At 49.4% G+C, this 20,215-nt stretch overlaps 1 protein-coding gene across 1 annotated transcript in view; it reads left to right on the forward strand.

Annotated features, from left to right (window-relative positions):
* Positions 1 to 1,205: 1,205 nt before the first annotated feature.
* The window catches only part of CACNB4 (calcium voltage-gated channel auxiliary subunit beta 4), a gene marked incomplete at both ends in the record, with an annotated part of 43,539 nt that continues 24,529 nt past the window's right edge, over positions 1,206 to 20,215 (forward strand). The window contains one exon of the mRNA XM_079539194.1: positions 1,206 to 1,250. Coding sequence (XP_079395320.1) covers positions 1,206 to 1,250 — 45 coding nt within the window. The remainder of the gene's footprint in view (positions 1,251 to 20,215) is intronic.

The raw sequence follows: 20,215 nt of genomic DNA on the forward strand, positions 1-20,215 counted from the left end.
TCTGGGCACACTGAGCTTGGCATGGGCTCTGCTGCTGCTCTGTGGGGTGTGCAGCAGCTCCATAACCAGGCCTGCCACTGCCACAGCACATCCTGCACTGCTGCCAGCGCACCAGGAGCAGCAGCTCTGTGCCTCATTGCCCACTCCTGCTCAGAAAGCTCCACGTTTTGTTGCTCTTTTGATATCAGGAGGAAGTTTTTCACCCAGAGGGCGGTGAGGCACTGGCACAGGTTGCCCAAGGAGGCTGTGGATGCCCCATCCCTGCAGGCATTCAAGGCCAGGCTGGATGTGGCTCTGGGCAGCCTGGGCTGCTGATTAGCGACTCTGTACATTTCAGGGGGTTAGAACTGGATGAGCACTGTGCTCCTTTGCAACCCAGGCCATTCTGTGATTCTGTGATTCTCTTTCCTCACGCTGTCATCTGCATACAGCATAGTAGCAGCGGTCCTTGGCACCATGTGCTCCCACACACCTCGCTGGGTGCTGCACTGGGGGATAATTCACGCCCTCTCTGCCACGAAGGTTTCCAAACGCGGTGTTTCCTGAAAGAGGCAGGAGCGGGGCTGCGGGCTCTGGAGGCGCAGGTCCCGGTGCCGGCCCTTCTGGCCGCCGCAGAGGCGATGCGGGGGACGGGCGGCTCTCCTGGGGCGCTGCTCGGAGCCGTACGGAGCGCGGTGCCCGCGGAGAGAACGGGGCGCGTAGCAACGGGGGCGGCCGAGGTCGCTTCGGGGGGGGACCGCTTCTCCTCAGCACCGAGCGGCTGAGACGGAGGAAGGCGCGGATCGCCCCGTTCCCCGCAGCTCTCCCAACGCCGCTGCCCGGTTGCCGAGGCGCCGAGGGACGGCGGCGCTCCGGGGCGTCCCGCACGGCGGAGCGGCGCAGCCAATGGCGGCGCGGCGGCGGCCGGGCCCGACCAATGGCGGCGCGGCGATCGTACCGCTCGACCAATGGCGGTGAGGCGGCGCGGGGAGCGGGCCGCGGCGGGAGGCGGGCCGGGGGCTGCGGGGCGGCGCGGCGCCGGCGGGGGCACCTGCGGCGGCGGCGGTGGGCGCGGGAGGCGGCGCCGCGCGGCTGGGGCGTCCGCAGCGCTGAGAGGGCAGGCTCGGGCCCGCGCCGCACAGGCCTCCGCCCGCTCTCGGCCCCCCGCCGCCCTTCGCAGCGGCCGGTTCCGCACCTCGAGAGGCGCCCGGCGTCCGCGGAGCTCCATGTACGACAATTTGTACCTGCATGGATTTGAAGACTCGGAGGCGGTGAGTGCCGCGGAGCGCCGTTACGCAACGCGCCGCTGCCCTCCCCGCCCGGGCCGCCCTACGTTCCCGGCCCGGCGGCGCGGGGCTCCGGGCGCGGGGCGGCCGCGTTACATAAGGCGCTGCGGCCGCCTCGCCGAGCGGCGGATCGCGGCACGGAGCGGAGGGTGCGTCAGTGCGGGTGTGCGCGGCGCGACGCGCGGGCTCTGCGGAGAGCGGCGCGATCCGTGCCGGTGTGCGGGGCTTGCGGCGTGTCGGAGTGCCGGGGGGCCGGAGCCCTTCATGCCGCCGCGTCCCTTCCAGCTGCGCCGCTCCGGGGCCGTTAGGAAGCGGGCTGGGATGCGCGGCTCTCGCCCTCGCGGCTGGCCGCCGTCGCGCTGTGTTTGCTTCAGAACCAGGCGTCTGCCGGTTCCTTCAGAGCCAAGTCTGGGACCCCGCGCGGTGTTTATGTGCGCAGAAAGCCAAGCGGGAATCCCTGGGAGCTTCTCACGGCACGTGTTGGTAAAATAGATCTTCCCCGAAGTGCAGGTTTGCTCTTGAGAAGATTGAAGCACGGCAGCCTGGCTGAGGGGTCTCGCTGCTGGGTGGTGCTTCGTCTGCAGAAGCCGGGTTTTAAAGGTCTCCAAAGAGCGCAGCCCCGCTGTTTGGGCTCCGGGCGCTCCCGAGCTGCCAGCCCGCGTGTATCACAGCGAGGGGTGCTCTGCTTGCTCCTCGTTCAGGTAAAGCGGTTTGTATAAAGGCGGTGAAGCGGAGATGTGCAGCCACACAGATGCCCTGTGGGCTGCAGCACTGCTGGGATGGGGCAGTGGACCTTCGGCCGTCTGTGGCCGCCAGTGGAAAGAAGTGATTGCTGAGGTTTCTTTATGCTCTCTTAGTTAGCTGGTGGTAACGGTGTTGACAGCTTTTGTAACTTCACAGTCTCTTGGCATTCTCAAGTATTATCAGTAGGCTTCTAGAATCGTGGGAATAGGTGAGAATTTTGGCTTTTGTGTAAGAATAAGGCAGACCGAGCCCTGAAAACAGCACAGACAGCTGATAGCTGTGCAGAAAAGCCAGAGACCACAATCCTCAGGGGCACAGACACAGGCAGGTACCGTTCCCCAGGTGCTGCTTTGCTCTGTGCTCCCACACTGCTTACTTGTAGTGCTATACCTTACTGTTATTGGGGCTTCTGATTCATGAATTGGGAATGCCAGCTGGGGCAACGTGCTGGCAAACAGGTAGAGTGGTGAGGCACTGGAGCAATGCTTGCTAGCCAGAGAGAGCCTGTGTAATGGAATTAATACAGCAAAAACCAGATCGAGGATAGTGTTTTCCTGTGGTTAAGGGAAAATAACTGAGTGTGCAAAGAGGAAAGAAGAACTGTCAGTATTGTCTGGGCTTTGGAGCTGGAAGATGCAGCTGCTGAAGTGAGGGAGATCTGTCAACTCTTTGAAAGGGTAGATAACAACAGGACAAAGAGAAATGCTTTGAAATTGAGGGAGGGAAGATTTAGGTTGGGTGGCAGGGGGAAATTCTTTCCTATGAGAGTGGTGAGGTGCTGGAACAGCTGCCCAGAGAGGCTGTGATGCCCCGTCCATCTCTGGAGGTGTTCAAGGCCACGTTGGATGGGGCCCTGGGCAGCCTGGGCTGCTATGAAATGTGAAGGTTGGTGGCCCTGCGTGTTGGAGCTTCGTGATCCTTGAGGTCCCTTCCAACCCAACCATTCTGTGATTCTGTGAGATGGGAGCTGCTATCCTGGACTTGCTGTACTTTCATCCCCTGAAGCACAGGGAGGTGTGATCGAGTGCTTGTGCTACTTGAAATACTTTTAGCACAAAATAAATCATACCAAGATGAGTCACTCTAGTACAGTTAGCATCTTCCTAAAGTAGGTATCTGCCCTTAGGAAACTCATGCAGCAGTTTCCTGTTGTGGTGGCCTCGTGTAAGAACACTGCAAGAAATGTGAACTAACACAAGGACGTGGTGTGTTTTGTTGCTTTGCTGGCAGGCTGTACTCATAGTGTTCTCCACAGTGGGGGCTGTGTTGCAGCTGGGGGGCACATAGGATCTCTCGGCCTTAGAGGGCAGCTGGCTGCATGCTGGGGCTCTCCCAGGCAGCCCTTCTTTCCTATTCAATCCAGGAGGAAAGATGGTGTTTTTCTAAGACTGAACTGATACGTCAATGATGGTTTCTTCTTTTTTTTTTTCAGCTGAAGTTATTATTATGGTGTGTTTGTGTGTATATATGAAACGAATGCAAAAATACGTATTTATTTATATTACATTTAGAGAAAGAAATGGGTTCAGTGTGTGCATGGCTATTACAATCCATTACCAGCTGTGATGATTAATGCCAAGCAGATGATGCACTAGCTAGTGCGAGGCTTTTTGGAGGAGGAAAATTACACTGTTCAAGTTGGAAGAAATGCTGGTGGTTGTATGCAAAAAGCACTAGGCGTGCTGAAGAACAGCAGAAAGAGAGGTGTAAACAACTTGTATAGATGTGAGTACGCGTGCAATGAACACAAAGTTCAGGCATCATCCTAATGACAATTGTGGCTTTGTTGCCCTGCCCTGTCTGATCTGGGGGATACTGCGGGCTGGTTGTAGTGCTTTGGGTAGCTTTATTGTAAACAAGGTCACTGTTTGGGGCTTGAAAACTTATTTGCCTTGTATGAAGCAGGCATCTTACGTTCTTGATTCCAGGAGAAGAGGGCACCAGATCACTGTTAGCACTGGCGATGTCCATTGCATAAGAGAATCATGGTTTTACCCTCCCAGTTGAGAACTAATCCCTGTGATGGTATTTATGGTGAGGAAAGATCTGCATGCTGGTTGGTGTGTTGGCACAGAACCTCCCAGCTGCAGCGCAAACTCCATCTTCTTCAGGAACAGACTTTTTAACACAACTTTTCTGTAAGAAACCACGTTTTCTGTAAAATCCTCATTTCCTCTGAAGCGGCGGTTGTGGCGGTGGCTGCCAGCTCCACAGTGATGGGCAAAGCCAGTGATGGCCTGCAGTGCTTGCTGCATGTGTGCTTCTCTGTTCAGTAACGCCAGTTCCCCTTTCATGTTGTCTTCCATCATTTGGGGTGGCAGATAATTCACACTCACTCTGAGCTGTCTTTCTGTGCCCTGCTTTAACTGTATGCTTTTTCTCCTGTCCCTAAGCCTTGCATATGATCTGCATTATTTATTTATTTATTTATTTATTTATTTCGCTCCTCTTAGTCTTTAGTCTGCATCCAGCCTTGTTTTGCATTCCCTTTGTCTCCTTTCTATCCCTGCAGCCTGCTCCGGGTGCCAGAGTGACTCTGGGGCACTGGGGAAGCAGGGCGTCTCATTTACTGCTTTGTAAGCCAACAATGCACTTGCTTCACTCAGAGGTACTGTGTGAGTTCAAGCTTCATATCACAACAAATTAAATAAACGTTTCAGTGGGATTTGTGCCCGGAAGCATTTCAGATTTTGGAAGTCCTTTGGTGTTAACAAGGCCTGTCCAGCTGTGAGGCATCCCCTGGTAGGCAGTCTTCAGAGTCTGCCATTAAAAGGGCTCTGAGGGATTTGTATACAGAAGCCCACCATGGCAGGGTTGTTTCAGGGAGCTGGGAGACACATCTGGCAGTGCAGTGCATGGTGTGGCAGGGTATAGCAACGTGGTCCCTCAGTATGTGTGTGCTAGGTGTGCACTGCATCCACAGTGCTAACGGCTTTCCATCATGCATCTTGTTTGAAAGCTGTGCTTGGAGCCATCCTGCTGTACCGGTGCACCAGTGGTGCACTTTCCTGCAAGCTGGGGGGGGGAAAGCTGCTGCCAGACCTAGCTAGTTTGGTCCAGGAGCCAGAAAAGAGGCTGCTGAGACACAGGGCACTTACTTTGTTCCACTGTGCAAAAGCTTCATGTGGCATCCATGTGAAAGCTGTCTGCAGTTCCTGCGTGTGGATTTTGAGACACTGCTGAGAGTCCTCAGGTCAGAGTGCTGGATCAGGAGCACAATACCGTGAGCTCCACTGCTGTTCCTGAGTTCACACACTGCTCCTCATGCTGGTCAGTCACTTCTTGTGCTAGTGTAGGCTCTCTTTCAAAGCAGTTGAGACCAGAAGATTTCTGAGTGCTGCTTAAGCAGAAGATCACGATTATAGGAATGCAAACACTGCTTGGAATCGGTGCTTGGTCTCTGCGTGATCCTTCTCTGGAGCAGAAGGAAGACAGTCGTGTATCGCCCTGCGTATCTCTTCCACTTCAGTAAGTTCAATATAAGAAATAAGCAAAACACATACAGAGAAATATTTTTCATCCTTGTCTTGGGCGATGGTGAAATTGTCAAGACTTGGGCTTTGCGTGCCATTTGCTTGCAAACTGCCCTCCAGCACTGCTGTGTAGGGCTGCGTGGAAACTCAAGTCTTTCCATCCCAGAGCCAGTTAGCGTGGGGAGTTCTGCAACACCGAATTCATCTTGTGGAACACCTTTGTGTGATGTGTAGCTGAGACCAGGCAGAAGGCTTTGTACAGCTGTCAAATAAAATTGGGGATTTCCAACGGGCTTAAAAGGGTTCTGGTGTTTGTGGGAGCATTGCTTCCGTAGATCCCTTCTGAAATGTTCAAGCTGAAGGTGGCAAGTTAGTAATCTCGATCTGGTGATGGTGTCCTTCAGGAGGGCTCATGTCATGGGGCAGCACTGGAGGTTCTGTGGGGTCCCACAGGGCTCCAATTCCCGTGCTGTTTTCTTCTGGTTTCAAGTGCACACTGAGGTCTGTCTTCAGTGAGAATGTGTCAGATAACTGCTGTTCATGAGAGATTATCCTCTGTCTGTGACGCCTATTGAATTCTCATCAAGATTTGTCTTTTACATGGTTGAAGTAGTTTCAAATCTGTTTCCATTAGTTCTTAATAGATTGCTTCAACTAATGAATCATCATCTGCCTAACATGTTTCTTTTGTGACAGGGCTGGGAAGTTGGCTTGTTTGCCATTTGCAGGTTTGCTTGGGTCTTTGTGTTTTCTTCCTGCTAAAATTTCCAGGTCCTTATGCTGCTCCAGCAGTAGCTGTTGTTACTGTGTCTGATGTTTGTGCTCACTTCTAGAATGGTTTTGTACCTGACTCTGCTCCTCCGTTAAGCATAATGTTGTTGATAGTGCAGCAGTCAAATAAAACTTCCAGTATGAATAATGTTTTTACAAATTAACATCTGCTGTTTCCATAGAGATTTTTTTTTTCCTCACCAAAAATACATTAAAGTAGCAAGCAAACAAAACGCAAGCGAAGTGATCATGTCATCTAACCAAAAGGAGAAGCTATGGGGAATAGCTAAGTGCATGCATTCAGACTCAGCTGTGTGTAAGTGTAGGCACTCACTGGATGGGATGGCATGTCTGGTGCCAGGGCCATCTTCCTGGTGACCTCTTGGCTGACCGTGGCATGCAGCCGAGGTGATGAGGGCTTCTCACAAGTGTGCTCATCTGGGTTGTGGAAATGTGCCTGCTGGGAAGCATCAACAGCTCCCTGAGCTCAAGGGCATCTGAGGGGGAGCGTGGCTCTTGGTGCAGAAGTAACAAATGGCAAGGGGACAAGCTTAGCCTTAGATTTGCTGATGTCATGGCTTGCTTCCCTATCTCCCCAAAACACATTCTGCTTGTGAGATACTGAGCTGTTAGATGATTTTCTTTTGAGTGTGCATTCACAGAGATAGTAGAGCCTGGCTTTAAAATCAGCCACGTGCACAAACACAGATTGCTTTGCAAGCAGGACAGCCTGACAACTGCTGGTGGTCATTTGGAATCCAGTAATTAACTTCAGAACGCCGTTCAGCTGGCTGAGTGCTGAGTTCGCAGGTGGTGTCGAGATTTGCTCACAAAGTTCCCTCAGATCCCAGTCTGTATTTTTCCACAGTGCTTTGCTGGGCTGTGTTGTGCCAGCAGTGCCCCTGCTTCCAGCTCCCTGCCACTGCTCCAGTGCGCCCTGCCGTTTGACTGCCCTACCTTACTGGGGCTTCTTGTTCCTTCATAAGCCACAGCAGACCTTTGTAAACCTGGAGCATCTCCCTTAGTGGTGGCTTGCTGGGGAACTCCTTTGTGCCCATCACTGTTGCTGGGCATTGGGAGGGATCTCTCCTCCACAAATGAAGGCATGAGAGAGCAGTCCTTGAGCCAGGAGAGGGGTGGGTGAGCTGGGCAGCTCTCCATGTCCAGCAAGGCAGCGTGGCTCGGTGTGTGCTGCCAGATCCTGCATCCCTTCCCTCTCCCTGAATTTGTGCATGCCCAGGACTTCACTCTGCATTTTCCATCTCTGCCTAAACCTGGCCGTGTCAGCAAGAAAGGGGGTGATTTTTTTTTTAGGAAAGGACTGTTTCAGATCAGCAGGCCACAGGTTGTGCTCTGAAAGGCTCGGTCCTTGTGGCGTTTTCCTTAAGAGCATCAGGTAGTGCAGAAGCTGCGTGAGCTATGGATCTGAAGCTGTTTGGCTGTGCTCTTTCACCAGCATGGAGAACGCGGGCTGGCGGGGGATGTGATTTATTGTAGCAGCATGGAGGAAATCATGGGGAAAAAGCACTATGTATCATCTTGCTGAGCACTGAAGTGGTGAAGCACATGTCTGAGCGAGCTGCTAACACTTCATATAAAGCTTTGCAGGCCTTTCTATTTTGAGACAATTCCACTTGAACCAAATCTGTTTTCCCTGCAAGTCCTCTCCTGTTTTTTTCCACACTGGGCTTCTTCCCTTCTCCCATGGATCCCCATGGGCTCTCACTGTTGGGTGATGGCCATGGGTGAGCCCTTGGCACTCTGTTCCTGGGGATGAACTGCCCATGGGGATGGCTGGGCACAACCCAAAGGCCTCTCACCTGTGCAGTCAAACAGCTGTTTCAGAACCTTCTGTCCTCTCATCTGTTATCATAAGAACCCAGAGAACAAAATTGGGTTCCTAATGGTTATCCTCTTTTCTATTTCTTTACAATCCAGTGCAGGATTCTGTGATGATATCTTTTAAGTCGTGTTCCTCCTGAGATTAATGCACCCCCTGAGGAATACTGCTCTCTGCTTGGGAAAACGGTGCATTCTGGCAAGTTACTCTTTGCTGAGGTAGCTTTGTCATGAGATACCACAACTGAATTTAATCTTCCAGAACAATCTGTTGTGATCTTATCTGATGCTGATGTGCTTCGGCTTCGTCCTTAGGTGAAGAAGTATCAGTTATGGCCGAGCTCACAGCGGATCAGAATCCAGTGGTGGGGGTAATCTGTTGCTGTTTACATACTGTCTGAAGGAGCAGAGTGGTAGGAAGTGTTCTGGTGTTACATTCCAGAATGGGTTTTTAGTGATGCATTAAGTAATCTTTCCCTTTATTATATTAGGTCTACTGTATGTAAACATGCAGCGTGAGTGGGAGTGTAGGAGAGGAAGAGCCGCAGTCTGGAATGTCTCCCGTTAGACACAGAAAATTTATGGGATGGTGGTGGATACACAGAAGTTGTTTTGCTGAATTGAATTAATAATTTGACTTTGGCTTTGAAAATTGGCATTGGATGTCATTTTGCGCTGGTGCTGCCATTGGTTGTAACTACACTGAAGACTTCTATCTATTACAATACTTAAGACGTTGTTAAATGTTTAGCTTGACTCCTCTGTTCTGAGTATAGCATGTGGCTTTTTATCAAATTTGTGCCTTTCCACTTTGAAACCTTTTCGTCTTTAAAACAGAGGCACTGGATCTCCCCCTCATAGCTCATTCGGTTACGATGTAGGCTTTGTGTTGGGCAGGCATTAGTGTGAGGGCTTTGCATGGTGTGAGGGCTTTACATGATGGGTCCCCCACCCACAAAAGCTTTCCTTGCTGCTTTGCTCTCTCTCTGTCCGCACACTTTCCCACTGTGTTTGGCTATTCTTCGTGTTCTTTCTGAGCCTCTCATTTTCCTCTATTGTTTCTTGAGAGAGGGGAGGAGTGCCTGGTGCTGTGTGTACTCTCCAAATCAAACTGCATTGGCATGGGAGGAATGCTCACTGGCAGCTCCAGGGCTGCATGTATTTCATAGAGGCACTAGTCAGGCTGGAAAAGACATCTCAAATCACCAACCCTGACCCATCAGCACCGTGCCCACATTTCCATGTGTTTCATGGGCAGAGCGCTGTGCTTCATGGAGAAAGGTACCCTGCCTCCCCGTAGCTGCTCTGTATACATATGGAAGATTGGAAATAACGAGTTTATGTTATGCTGAGAAAACACATGCAGGATGAGAGCTTTGCTGATAATGTTGTTACCAACTGAGGTCAGCCAGGAATGAAATCGCCACATCAAATGATTCCTTGTGCGTGCGGCCCCGGGCTCTGAATGCTTTGGTTGATCCTCTGCCATTGGTTTTATACATCTGAAGACAAAAAACATCTTGGGTCGTTAGCTGCTTCAGGCCAAGCGTGTTCTGGCATTGACCCAATTTGAAGTTATAGTCGTGAGACCTCGGGGATAGCTGTGATTGTCATTACAGTGACAGTATAATGCTAAGCAACATACTAAAACCTACTGCTAAGGTGCCCAGGCGTGCACCCAGTGGTGCTGTACTTCTGTGGACGAAGCTTCTTACTGAGCTGCTGTGTGTGCAGCTGCTATCTGTGGAATGGCAGGAAGCCTTCAGGTGAATGGAGATCTGCCCAGGTATTTCATGTCTTTCTTCATAACCAAACATTTTGTTTATGAAAGACTGTTGAAATTTACTTGGTGTCAGAACCCAATATTTTCCATTCCCCAACAGAAACTATTAATAAGGTTATGATCCCTTCCTTTTCATATGCAGAAGAAGAACCCTTTGTGTCCTTGGGATAACAAGAAAGTAGATAAGTAAAAGCACTGTGGCGTTGTTGTGCTGGAAGCTATTCTGTGAGAGGAATGTTCTCCTTAGCCCTGCTTCTTGGACTGCTTCTGAATGTTTCCAATCTGAGCTGGCCTCACACATACCTGTTAACTCTGAAATCTGGGGCCAGAGCTGAGCTAGGGGGTGAAAGTGAGTGCCTAGGTTTCAGTGGAGCTAGGCTAACGTATTTCAGGGAGGTGCAGCCCCAAAGTCCTGATTCCTGCTCAGTTCTTCCAGCCATTAAATACTTCCTCCCACTGGTTGTGTTATCTCTTCACCCAACTGCAGTTCTGCGTTGCTTATAGCAGTGCTCATTCCCAGCAGCTGGAGGAAGATTAGCCATCCTTCACCCATCAAACCTTTCCAGGAAGAAAATCATCAGAGTGGTTTCCGGAGTGGCTGCCTGCCTGCCTGGATCTATGCTGCAGTCTCTAGGGATCGAGAGGCCTTGTTTTTTTCCACCCCCATTTCATTTCATTTCTTTCTTTTCTCCTAGAGCAAACCCTGCTCTGCCTGTGCTCCGCAGTGCTGCTGACACAGCCTGGCCCCGAGCGCTTTGCTCTGCAAGAAGCGGAGGCTGCCTGTGGGGACAAGCCAGACCTCATTCCTGTCTGCTTTCTCCTCATAGCAGCTGCTGTTTGTCCCTCTGGTCAAGTGGTGGGGATCTGTATGAGCTGTTGAGCAGTGCTCCGCTGACAGCTGCTTCAGGGTGACAGGGAGATGCTCTTCCGTAAGGCTCAGTGCTTTTTTCCTCTTACTTCTTGGGTACCTCTTACTAATTGGGCTTTGCTGTTTCAGTACTATGGTTTGCACTGCTCTTTTCCAGCTTGCAGGCTGACCTAAGGACTGCAGTATGGAAAGATGTAGAAGGGCTGGTGTTAGGGCAGTTCAGATACAGATATGTGGAGCAGTCCGGCCTGCTGGCAGGATGCTGGGCTCAGGGAGAGGTTCTGCTTTGCCACACCATGGCGACGCTGCAGCCTCATGGAGCTGATGGCAGACAGGGCTTTACACAACAGACAGGGAGAGAGCTCTGTAGCAATTGAATTCTGCAGGTTTTGTGCTGTGGGAAGCAGGATGTGCACAGCAGGCACTGCAGCCAAGCACAAACCGGCTCCCAGAAGAGGTTCAACCTCAGGGCTGACAGCAAGAACCTGAGCTCGTGGCACAGAAAACGTGCTGATCAAAGGGTGCATCTGATGGAAGCCTGCCATTCCTCCTGGGACTGTGTGGGGCTCACAAGCAAAAGCACTTTCAGCCACTCTGCTTTGGAGTTTTATCTTCTGGACTTCAGTTCTTTACCCGCGTTTCTCCTTTTCTGCTAGTGGATCTTTAAATGCTGATTTCTGGATATACTCAGACCTTTCCCCAGGCCTTGGCTTCACTCTAGCACCACACAGATTCCCTGTCTGCCTTTCTGCTTACATCTCAGTATGGATTTGTAGGACATCAGCAAAACCCCTGACACGGTAACGTGTTTTGGAACAGATGTACGTCTTACAGAATATCCCAAAATAATGGCAAAAGCTTAAGGCTAAATACAGGTTTTAAGTCGTCTCAAGATTTTGGCAGGTTTCTCTCCTGACAATCCTTTTTTTTTTCTCTTTCAGTGAACAGTATTATCCCGGTGCTTCAGCCAGAGCTCTTTGCTCTTACTGCAGATCCATGTCGCTGATTGCATGTGGGAATGTTGGTAGAGATGGAGCCTTTTGCAGAGTCGGCTCTCGGTGTCTTTCTCTTGTATTGCTTTTGCCAACTCATAGACATTGTGGGTAGGGTAGTGATTCCTTGGGGATTTTCTTCTTGTTGAAATGCTTACGGGATGCCAGTAATGGGAAGTATTAAGCTCTTGTTTCTTCCAAGCCATTTAATTAGGAATCCATTTTGAGATAATGCTTAAAAAACAAGGTTGTAACTTGGAGTTTCTAGTTTCTGTTTATTAACCCTCTAAATAACTGTCATGCTGTTGTATGACAAACCATTTGAATTCTACATTGTACATTTGTGGTAGTCATAAAAATTTGGGAAAGCACATTCAGACCGTGCTGTCTTTGGAAAAAATACTACAGTGTCTGGAGTGTAGACATGGACTTAAGGCATTGGCTTTGTATTTCTGCCTGATGTAACATAGTGCATTCCCAGTTGACCCCAACAGTGGAGATATCCATATCCAGGGAGGTTTTCCCAGCAGCATGCCCAGATTTCTCTGTACCCTTGGGGTTTGGTTGGTCTCACTGTCCATGCTGAACCTTTGTGGGCTGGTGGGCCTGTGAGGATGACGTGTACCTCTCAAAACACTCGTGCATTTTAAACACAGACTAATACCCAGTTTCGTGTGTCAGTGCTTAACCACCCGGTTTGCCTGGGAACGTGTGCTGGGAATGTGTGCTCAATGCCTGTTGCACAGCCTAGGCGGGCAGCAGCCCCCGGGCCTGGGACGTCCTCGTTGCCCTGCACTAATCACTGCAATTAAGTTCCACCCCGATATTACCTCTGTGGGTGACAGCAAGATGCCCTTTCACTTCTATTTTGCTCTCAGCATGTACGGTTGTTAGATTGCAAGATTTTTGGGAAAGAGGTTGCTATTTACAGAGGGCACGGTATTTAGAAAATTAGGGCTTTTTCTTATTGAGATATTCCCAGCAGTGTGGAACAGCTTACTGCTGCTTTGGCAGGTGTGTCATTTTGGAAGTTGGTCCTTGCTGCAAGAAACACAGAGTTGTTAAGGTTGGAAAAGACCTCTAATTACCATCACATAAAGATAGGAAGAGATTTTAGCAGCTGAAGGAAGGTTTCTGGGAAAGAAAGAGTAGAAAATGTACAAAGAAACAAAAAGCGGAGTGCTCTGCTCAGAAGCGCTGGTTATTGGCTTCCTAAGCCTCCCAGTTTGGGAGCTTGTGGAAGGAAAAAGGCAGCTAATTAAAACCGCAGAGCAGCACAACAAACCGAACCTCAGCCCAAACCCTCTCTGTTGCTTGGCTAAAGTTAAGCAGCGTGAAATTCATTCCAACAATACCGTAACAGCATGGCACAATTCTTTCCCATTCGCTACACAGCGTGAGTATTTTAAACAAAGTAATTTTCCTATAATTACCTTGAAGATGCAAGCCTGTTTGGGTTCTGATTTTCTGTGCCCTGGTGGGGCCCTTAACAAAACCTGTAAGAGGTGGGCATAGGCAGAGCGGATGGGATGACTTCAGAGGAAGTCATTGCCACCTAAATATAACTTGTCACAGCAGAGAGCTGCAGCCCGCTGGTAATAAAGGAGTTTGGCTGCCCACCAGCTTTCTTAGTGGCAGATCACAAAGTGTGTGCTATTTGGCATTTGATTTCTGTAAAACAGGCCTGGTACAGAGCAGAATACCTGGTACCCCACAGCACTGCGGGTCTGGTTGCATCTGCCTTTCTGGTTGTGTCTAATGGGTGGGCAAGGCCAGCCCTGTGCTGGAGCACCATTGCCGTGGTTGCGTCGAATCAGCTTCGTGTCACGTTGTTAGACAGTTCAGCGTGTTCCAAACAGCTTCTGTTTGAAAAATAAAAAGGAATATTCGGGGTTATTTTGGTTGTACGAAGTCTGATGGTGTGGGAAGTGGTGACACCACGCTAGAAGGAAATTGGGACGCTGTAATCATAAAAATCCTTAAAAAGATGCGAGTTGTTGAGTTGAATAAGGAGAAGCATGCCATGAAAGCAGCCAGGTGGCTAGGAGCTTCCTGGCAATGGGGTCTTGAGGAAAATTCCACTCCTTTTCTCATATTTATAATATTTTGAAGCTGATGTATTGACTGTTCTTGCTTTGGGGCTGATGTCTTTCTTCTGTGCCTATTGGCAACCCAAGCAGAACTGTGTTTTCCTGCAAGGCTGAGGAAGCCCTTGTGGATAGTGGATGGGAGGGAGCCCCAGTGGGATGCTCATTGCCCCTGTAGGTGGGTGGTGGCCTTCTTGCCTGCTCTCCTGGCTGTCAGCAGCAGGCAGGGCCCCATCAGTTGCACACCCAGCTGCCGTTTTGGAGCGTGCTTCCTGGGAATGGCTTCAAACATGTGATAAGCTTGAGTGATCTTACGCCTGTGGCGATGATAACATGGCTCTCCCTCTTCAGTTCACTGGAAAAAAAAAGGGGGGGGGGGGTGATTCATAAAAATCTCAACACCCCTCTGGCCTGACTTGGAGGGAAGTGAAGCTGAGGGCAGCTGCAGCCTGGTGTGTGCGAGGGGTGGTGGTGCGGCATGTGGGGTTGAGTGCAAGGTCAGGAGGGCAAAAGGTGTCAGGAATGAACTTAATCAGAAGCAGATAATTGCATGAGATTATGCTCTTCCAGATCTCTGACTTCAGTGCCCTTGGTGTTGTAGAAAGGAGTTAGATGTAGATGTGTCTACAGAAGTGCTCTGCTGCTGTCACCAGGAGCTCTCCATCACTGCCAGCAGAGGAAAACAGCCCTGATATTTACAGACGTGCTTGGGATACTGGAGTCTTGGTGTGAGGAACTGAGGAGGTGTGAGTACCAGGACCTCATTCTGCAAGGCTGGCCCAGCCGCTGGCATGGCTGGCAGCATGGTTATGTGTGGTCTGGGGACAGTACTTGGCTCTTCTTTTCACAAGGATGAGGAACATTCCTGCCTTCCATTGTGCTCCTGGGGACAGATACAGGGTTTGCTTCCAGCAGAGTTCACTTAGGATAACAGGTGCATTTTTATTAGCTGCTGTATTATTATCAGGTGCCATAAAGCCCAACAGCAGTAGCTTCCCTGGAGCCTTGTGAGAATCACTTGATGCTTTCAAGAGCCAAAGTAATTAGAAATGAATAAAGCAGCTTTTTTTTAAACTGTAGCAGCTTTAGCATGGTATCTTTTATCACTAAAAAAACACCTTTTTTTCCTCTCCTGGGTCTTCTGAATAGCTACTGTGGAAAAGAGGGACCAGCTGCAGAGATTAAAGCAAAACCAGAGCTAGAGGTGTTCAGCTGTTGGCTCCATCGCGCTCCTCCCTACCAGCAGCTGGAATAAAACACACATCAGAGTGTTCCCAGACAGATTTTCACTCTTCTGTGGCCTGAATCAAAAAATGGAATTTGAGAAGTCTGCGTGTTACTCAAACCTTGTGGTTCAGGTGTTATTTTAGAGAATAGGGATGTGAGCCTTTGGCCGTCTTGCTGGTGTGGATGCTTGTCTTTCAGGTTGCTTGGGACATGGTTAGTGGGCACACAGGGGATGGGGTGATGGTTGGGCTAGATGGTTGTAGTGGTCTTTTCCAACGTTAATGATTCTGTGAGTGATTATATAATTTTTGTTTCCAGAGATCTTTAAACTGCAGGCCTTCTGTGTGTGTAGCACCCAGCAAATGCATGCCGTAATTCAAGTGAGGCCTAGTCTTGCAATGGCTGCTGTGTTCATTTGAATGTTACAGCAACAGCCATAGGATTTTAGCAGTAAGTCTATTTATTTCCAGTACTCTTTATTTTTTACCAGCTTTTTAGATGTGAAAACACAATCTGTGCTGAACCGAAGGCTGTTAGAGAAAAGAGATGTGACTGCAAGATTTCAGATTCAGAGAGGGATTATGAAAAGAAATGTTACAACAGTTGCCCTATTTTCTAATAATTAGTATTCACAAAGAGGAAACGTGTTCTAACTACCTAGTAATTTCCAAATTGCTGAGACACCTAATGAGTTGTCTTAAATAAATTTACCAAACATATAGAAGGAACTAATTACTGAGCTCTTAATTCCAAAATCGCTGCTCAGAAATGGTTACACAGCTGGCTTGTGTGTGTGCTGGTTATTCAGCAAGAAGAGGATTTGACTGGGAGCTGACCCTCATTCTGGTGGGCTTCTGCTTGCACATCCTGCTGGTGGCCTGACCCCTGGTCAGCATTACAACAGCTGTAACGTATTCCATAATTCAGGAGGACACTTAAAATAAGGACTGTGCTTCCTCCGTAATCCCTGCACCTTGTTCTGCAAAGCCTTTGTGCATGGAAATAGCCCTTTGGTTTGCTTGGTGCGTAGGGTTGCAGGGTCCCAAGTGGCATCGGAGACGTTGTAACAAGGGATGAAAAATGGAAAAGACAAAGCAAGTGAAATCCAAATGAAATCCACCCCCTCTTTCCTCTCTCCAGCTCCAGGTGTGATGCTGGGGATTGTGGTGACTCCCAGTAAAACTGCAGTATTCCACTGGGGAAAATCTTCTAGCACACAGCAATTTCCTGGCCCTCCATCTGGCTGCAGTGCAGTAATGCTTTCATGCCAAATGAACAGATACCTGCTGGTTTGCATTTGCCTCTTAATTATTGGGCAGGTGATGTAATTAAATATGCCTGCCTGCTGTCAGCACTAGGACCAGGTGAGCACCAACTGTGACCAACAGCAGGGGCTGTTGTTATTAAAAATGTTTGGGTAATTCTAAATCCTTAAGGCCTTGTTTTTTGTTTCCATCTAAAAAGAGGTTTGCACTTATCCTCTCTCTTGCTTACACTGACAACCTGACTGAAGTAAGCCTGCGTTTTTGGGCACAACACATCACATCCCCTCATGAGACTGTGATTGTGTTGTTTTTGGAGTGAGCTGTTGGTCTGTAACGAGCAGAACTGCCATGAAGAAAGAAATGCAGACACAGGTCCTGGCAGCACACAGGCCTGCAGCCAGCACTGTGCCTGCTGGTGCTCCTCCAGAACGCTGGTGAGTTCTGTGCGCTTGCCAAGGAGGTGTGCAGCCTCCTGTGAGCTGTTTGCTGACCTCGATCCTTGCTGAAAGGTGCTGAGGACATTTGGTCATTCTTCAAGTTGTGCTCCAGTTCTTAGTCATTGGGACCCCAAATGTCAAGCTGAATTCCTTTTCGTGTGTGTTACAGCCAGTTAGAAACCAAGTACTGTGTGTGTTTGCGTGTGCAAGCCTTCATGTGGGAAAGGAGCATCTGGGGAGCCAGAACGGAAACTATTTCTTCTTCTACAGGATAGCCTGGGGTTTTCAGGTCGGTTTTGTTCCATTCTCTTGCCCTCTTGTGGAGAATGGCATCTTGCTCAGTGCCGTCTGCTATATGCTGATAGACTTGGGGAGCTTCTGGAGTGCTGTGTTGTGCCAGGTTGCGTCCGGGTTTATGTGCTGATGAAGGCTCTGCTGACTTCAGGCATCTCCCAAAGCTGCACCAGGGCTGGTGTTGCAGGGCTGGTGTTGCAGGGCTGGTGTTGCAGGGCTGGTGTTGCAGGGCTGGTGTTGCAGGGCTGGTGTTGCAGGGTCGATTTGCTCTTCGGTTCCTCTCGGAAGGGGTGAGTGCAGCATGTGCTCGGAGCAAAGTGGGATTTGACTTCTCCCATCACGGCCTTGAGTTCCCCATTGAGTTCCCCATTTTCCCCTTGAGTATCCCAAAGCTGCACTTCTGTTTGTAGCTGTTGGTTTTCTTTGATGGCACTGAATGCCACAGCCGTCCCCTCCTTGCTGAGAGCAGGATGCTGTTCTTTGATTTCTGTTTAAAAGCAAATGAGAAGTTATGTTGTTAGGAATACTTGAGGACTTATTTGCCTTTCTAAATCTCAGAGATACCATTTCCTGCCCTGGAATAACTCATTTTTCCCAGTTACCCAACTCTTGCTCAGCTTGTTGGGATTGAAGAGGATTAATGTTCCCAACTGAGGAATTCCTGGCAGGTGGGAAATGCTGCCCTGTGGGGTGCATTTTGCTGAGAAGAAATATATTTAGAAAAATAGTCTTCAGTCCTTTAAGCGATTGTGGATGTTTCTCCATTGCATTCTGACAGCATCATGGTCAAAATGTCTCTGGCCCACGGCAGAGCTCTGCTCTGGAGTTAGTCACCTTTAAGATATAGCTTTCTTTCTGAGCAGTTCTGATGTCTAAACCATGCTTCAATCTGAGTGGGCTGCGTTTGCTCTTTATTGAAGAAGGGGGTGTAAATGATGACGTTTTATTGGGATTATTAAAAATAATGATGATAATAAACCAACAGTTCCTGCAAGAGCACTAGGAGATTCTCCAGCCCTGAATGCAGCACTGCCCTGCTTCCCTGTGCTATGAGAGTGGCAGAGGTGTGGAAGATGTGGATACAGAATGACACCTCAGGATTCTACCCAGAGGTCCGCTTCTGATGCTTTCAATTTTTTTGGTAGCAAGGCAAATGTGAACAAGCAAGCAAACAATGCAAGAAGCGCAATGACTGTGTCACTGCTCTCCCCTGGCATATGTGGGAGCTGCAGCACTGGACAGGTATCCATACTTTCACATCTGCCTGCAAATGTAAGCTTTACTTGTAATTAATTAAGAAGCCAACTTGTTGCAGTGCACTGTCCCACTGTTGGCTGTCCCCAGGATCCCACAAACAGGAACGTGCCAACAAAAAGTAGCATGGAGGGGAAAGTTGCATTCTGCTGTGCGAGCTGTGTTCATCCTCTTTCCAATAGAAACCATCTGGACAGCGGTCTTGTTTTGTGCAGTAATATTCTCATAAGCTCCCACTGTGCTTGAGTGTCTACCAGCAAGTTTTGGTCGAGATCTCCAGCAGCATAACAACATGAAGTGATGTCTGGTTCAGCCCCCCTGGCTCCTTGCTCTGCTCTGCAGCCTTGGCTGAGCTTTGTTGTGCCTGCCATGTGTGCTCAGCATCTGCTTGTTCCTGGGCAGGGGCATCTTTTGCAAGCTCACATGGCTCTTCCCTGCAGGATGCCTGCAGCTAGAGGATGCTGCTAAGGGCTGAGGCAGAAGCCATCTCCAATCAGGGCACGGTTTCAGAAATGCTTTCTGGTTAAGATGGGCTCTGTAGCACCCTAAATCTTTTCAGAAGAAACCACTTGTCATTGGCTGACTGGAGCTTCTAACAGATTGATGCTTTAATTGCAGAAGCTATGTGACAGAGTGTTACAATTTACGGCTGGATGGAGAGCAATTCAGATCTGTCTATTTCTGGCACTTGGAAAAAAAAATTATTTGCAACCTCACTGAAATAAAAATATGCTATTTTCTGAAACCCTAACAGCTGAAAGTCGGTCTTTTCTTTCATTCTTTTCTTCACCAACAGCTTTTCAGCCCCGTTGGCCCTTGGAGGCACTGCATGCAATGCTCCTTCCCAAGGTTGCTCTCTCTCTTGGGGGATCGTGGGGCCAAGGTTATGTGGCTGTGATAATTGGCCCTCCAGTCTTACGGATGAATATGGAGTCGTGGATGCATGCTGTATGCCCAAATAAGCAGCTTGCCATTGTAAGCAGCAGAGGAATAAAGAAATAAAGAGGATCTTTCAGATTAAAGTTTCAGTGTACAGAGAAATGGAAGTACCTTCTCCCCTCTGTTCTTTCACTCTGCTGTAGGCACCCGGTGCAGTTTGGTTCTCAATGCATAGGTCAGGCAGTCACACTTTCCTAAGGGCATGGAGGCATCTGAGGCTTTGGTGCCATCACATCTGTTGCAGTTTCTACAGATGTGGGCTGTGAGCCCACCTTGCTGCTGTTGGTGCTGTACCTGCACCAGAAAACAAAGCTTAAATACAAGATGCGTTGCTTTTTTCCATATAGTCTCAAGTAGCAGCAGCAGCAGCTACTTTGGCAAAGGCTACTTTGTTCTGACAGCTTAAAATAGGTCAGTGCTCAGCCAGAAACCTCTCAAAGCCAGCATGGGAAAATGTGTATCCGGCATAGGCATCCCTTCCCAGGAAGTCCCTGGTGGACTCCCCACATACCTGTGCTCCTCTTGCAGTGCTGGGCAGCACTCGGAGGTGTTTTGGAAAGCAGCCCCCTGACTGCTGTTTCTCATCTGTATTTATTATTACACTTCCTGATTTATTATTCAAAGGCTGCGATTACTTTCCCTTCTCTCTTTTAGCTGCTGCTGAAGCTTTGTTGCCTATATAGTAAGAAAAGGCAGTGGTGAGCACTAGCAGGCGTTTTGCATTCTCAGTGTGTTCAGTGGTGAGCGTTCGCTGCTCTCGTGCAGTGCTGTGCCTGGCCCTGCAACTCCAGCCCTGCCTTTCCTTTTGCTCTAATTACTTTGAACAATGTATGGAGAGCAGGCTGTCATTTTAGGCCTGCCGTATTCGGCCATATAGATGCAGTCTCCTGCTAGCAGCTTTCCCCTTTGGTGGGGGAAGGCAGCAGTGCTGTAGGGCTGCACTGGGAGCGTGTGGTGGCAGTGGGTCATTGCCAACT

Source organism: Tetrao urogallus (assembly GCF_951394365.1).
Source record: "Tetrao urogallus genome assembly, chromosome: 8".
Classification (NCBI taxonomy): domain Eukaryota; kingdom Metazoa; phylum Chordata; class Aves; order Galliformes; family Phasianidae; genus Tetrao; species Tetrao urogallus.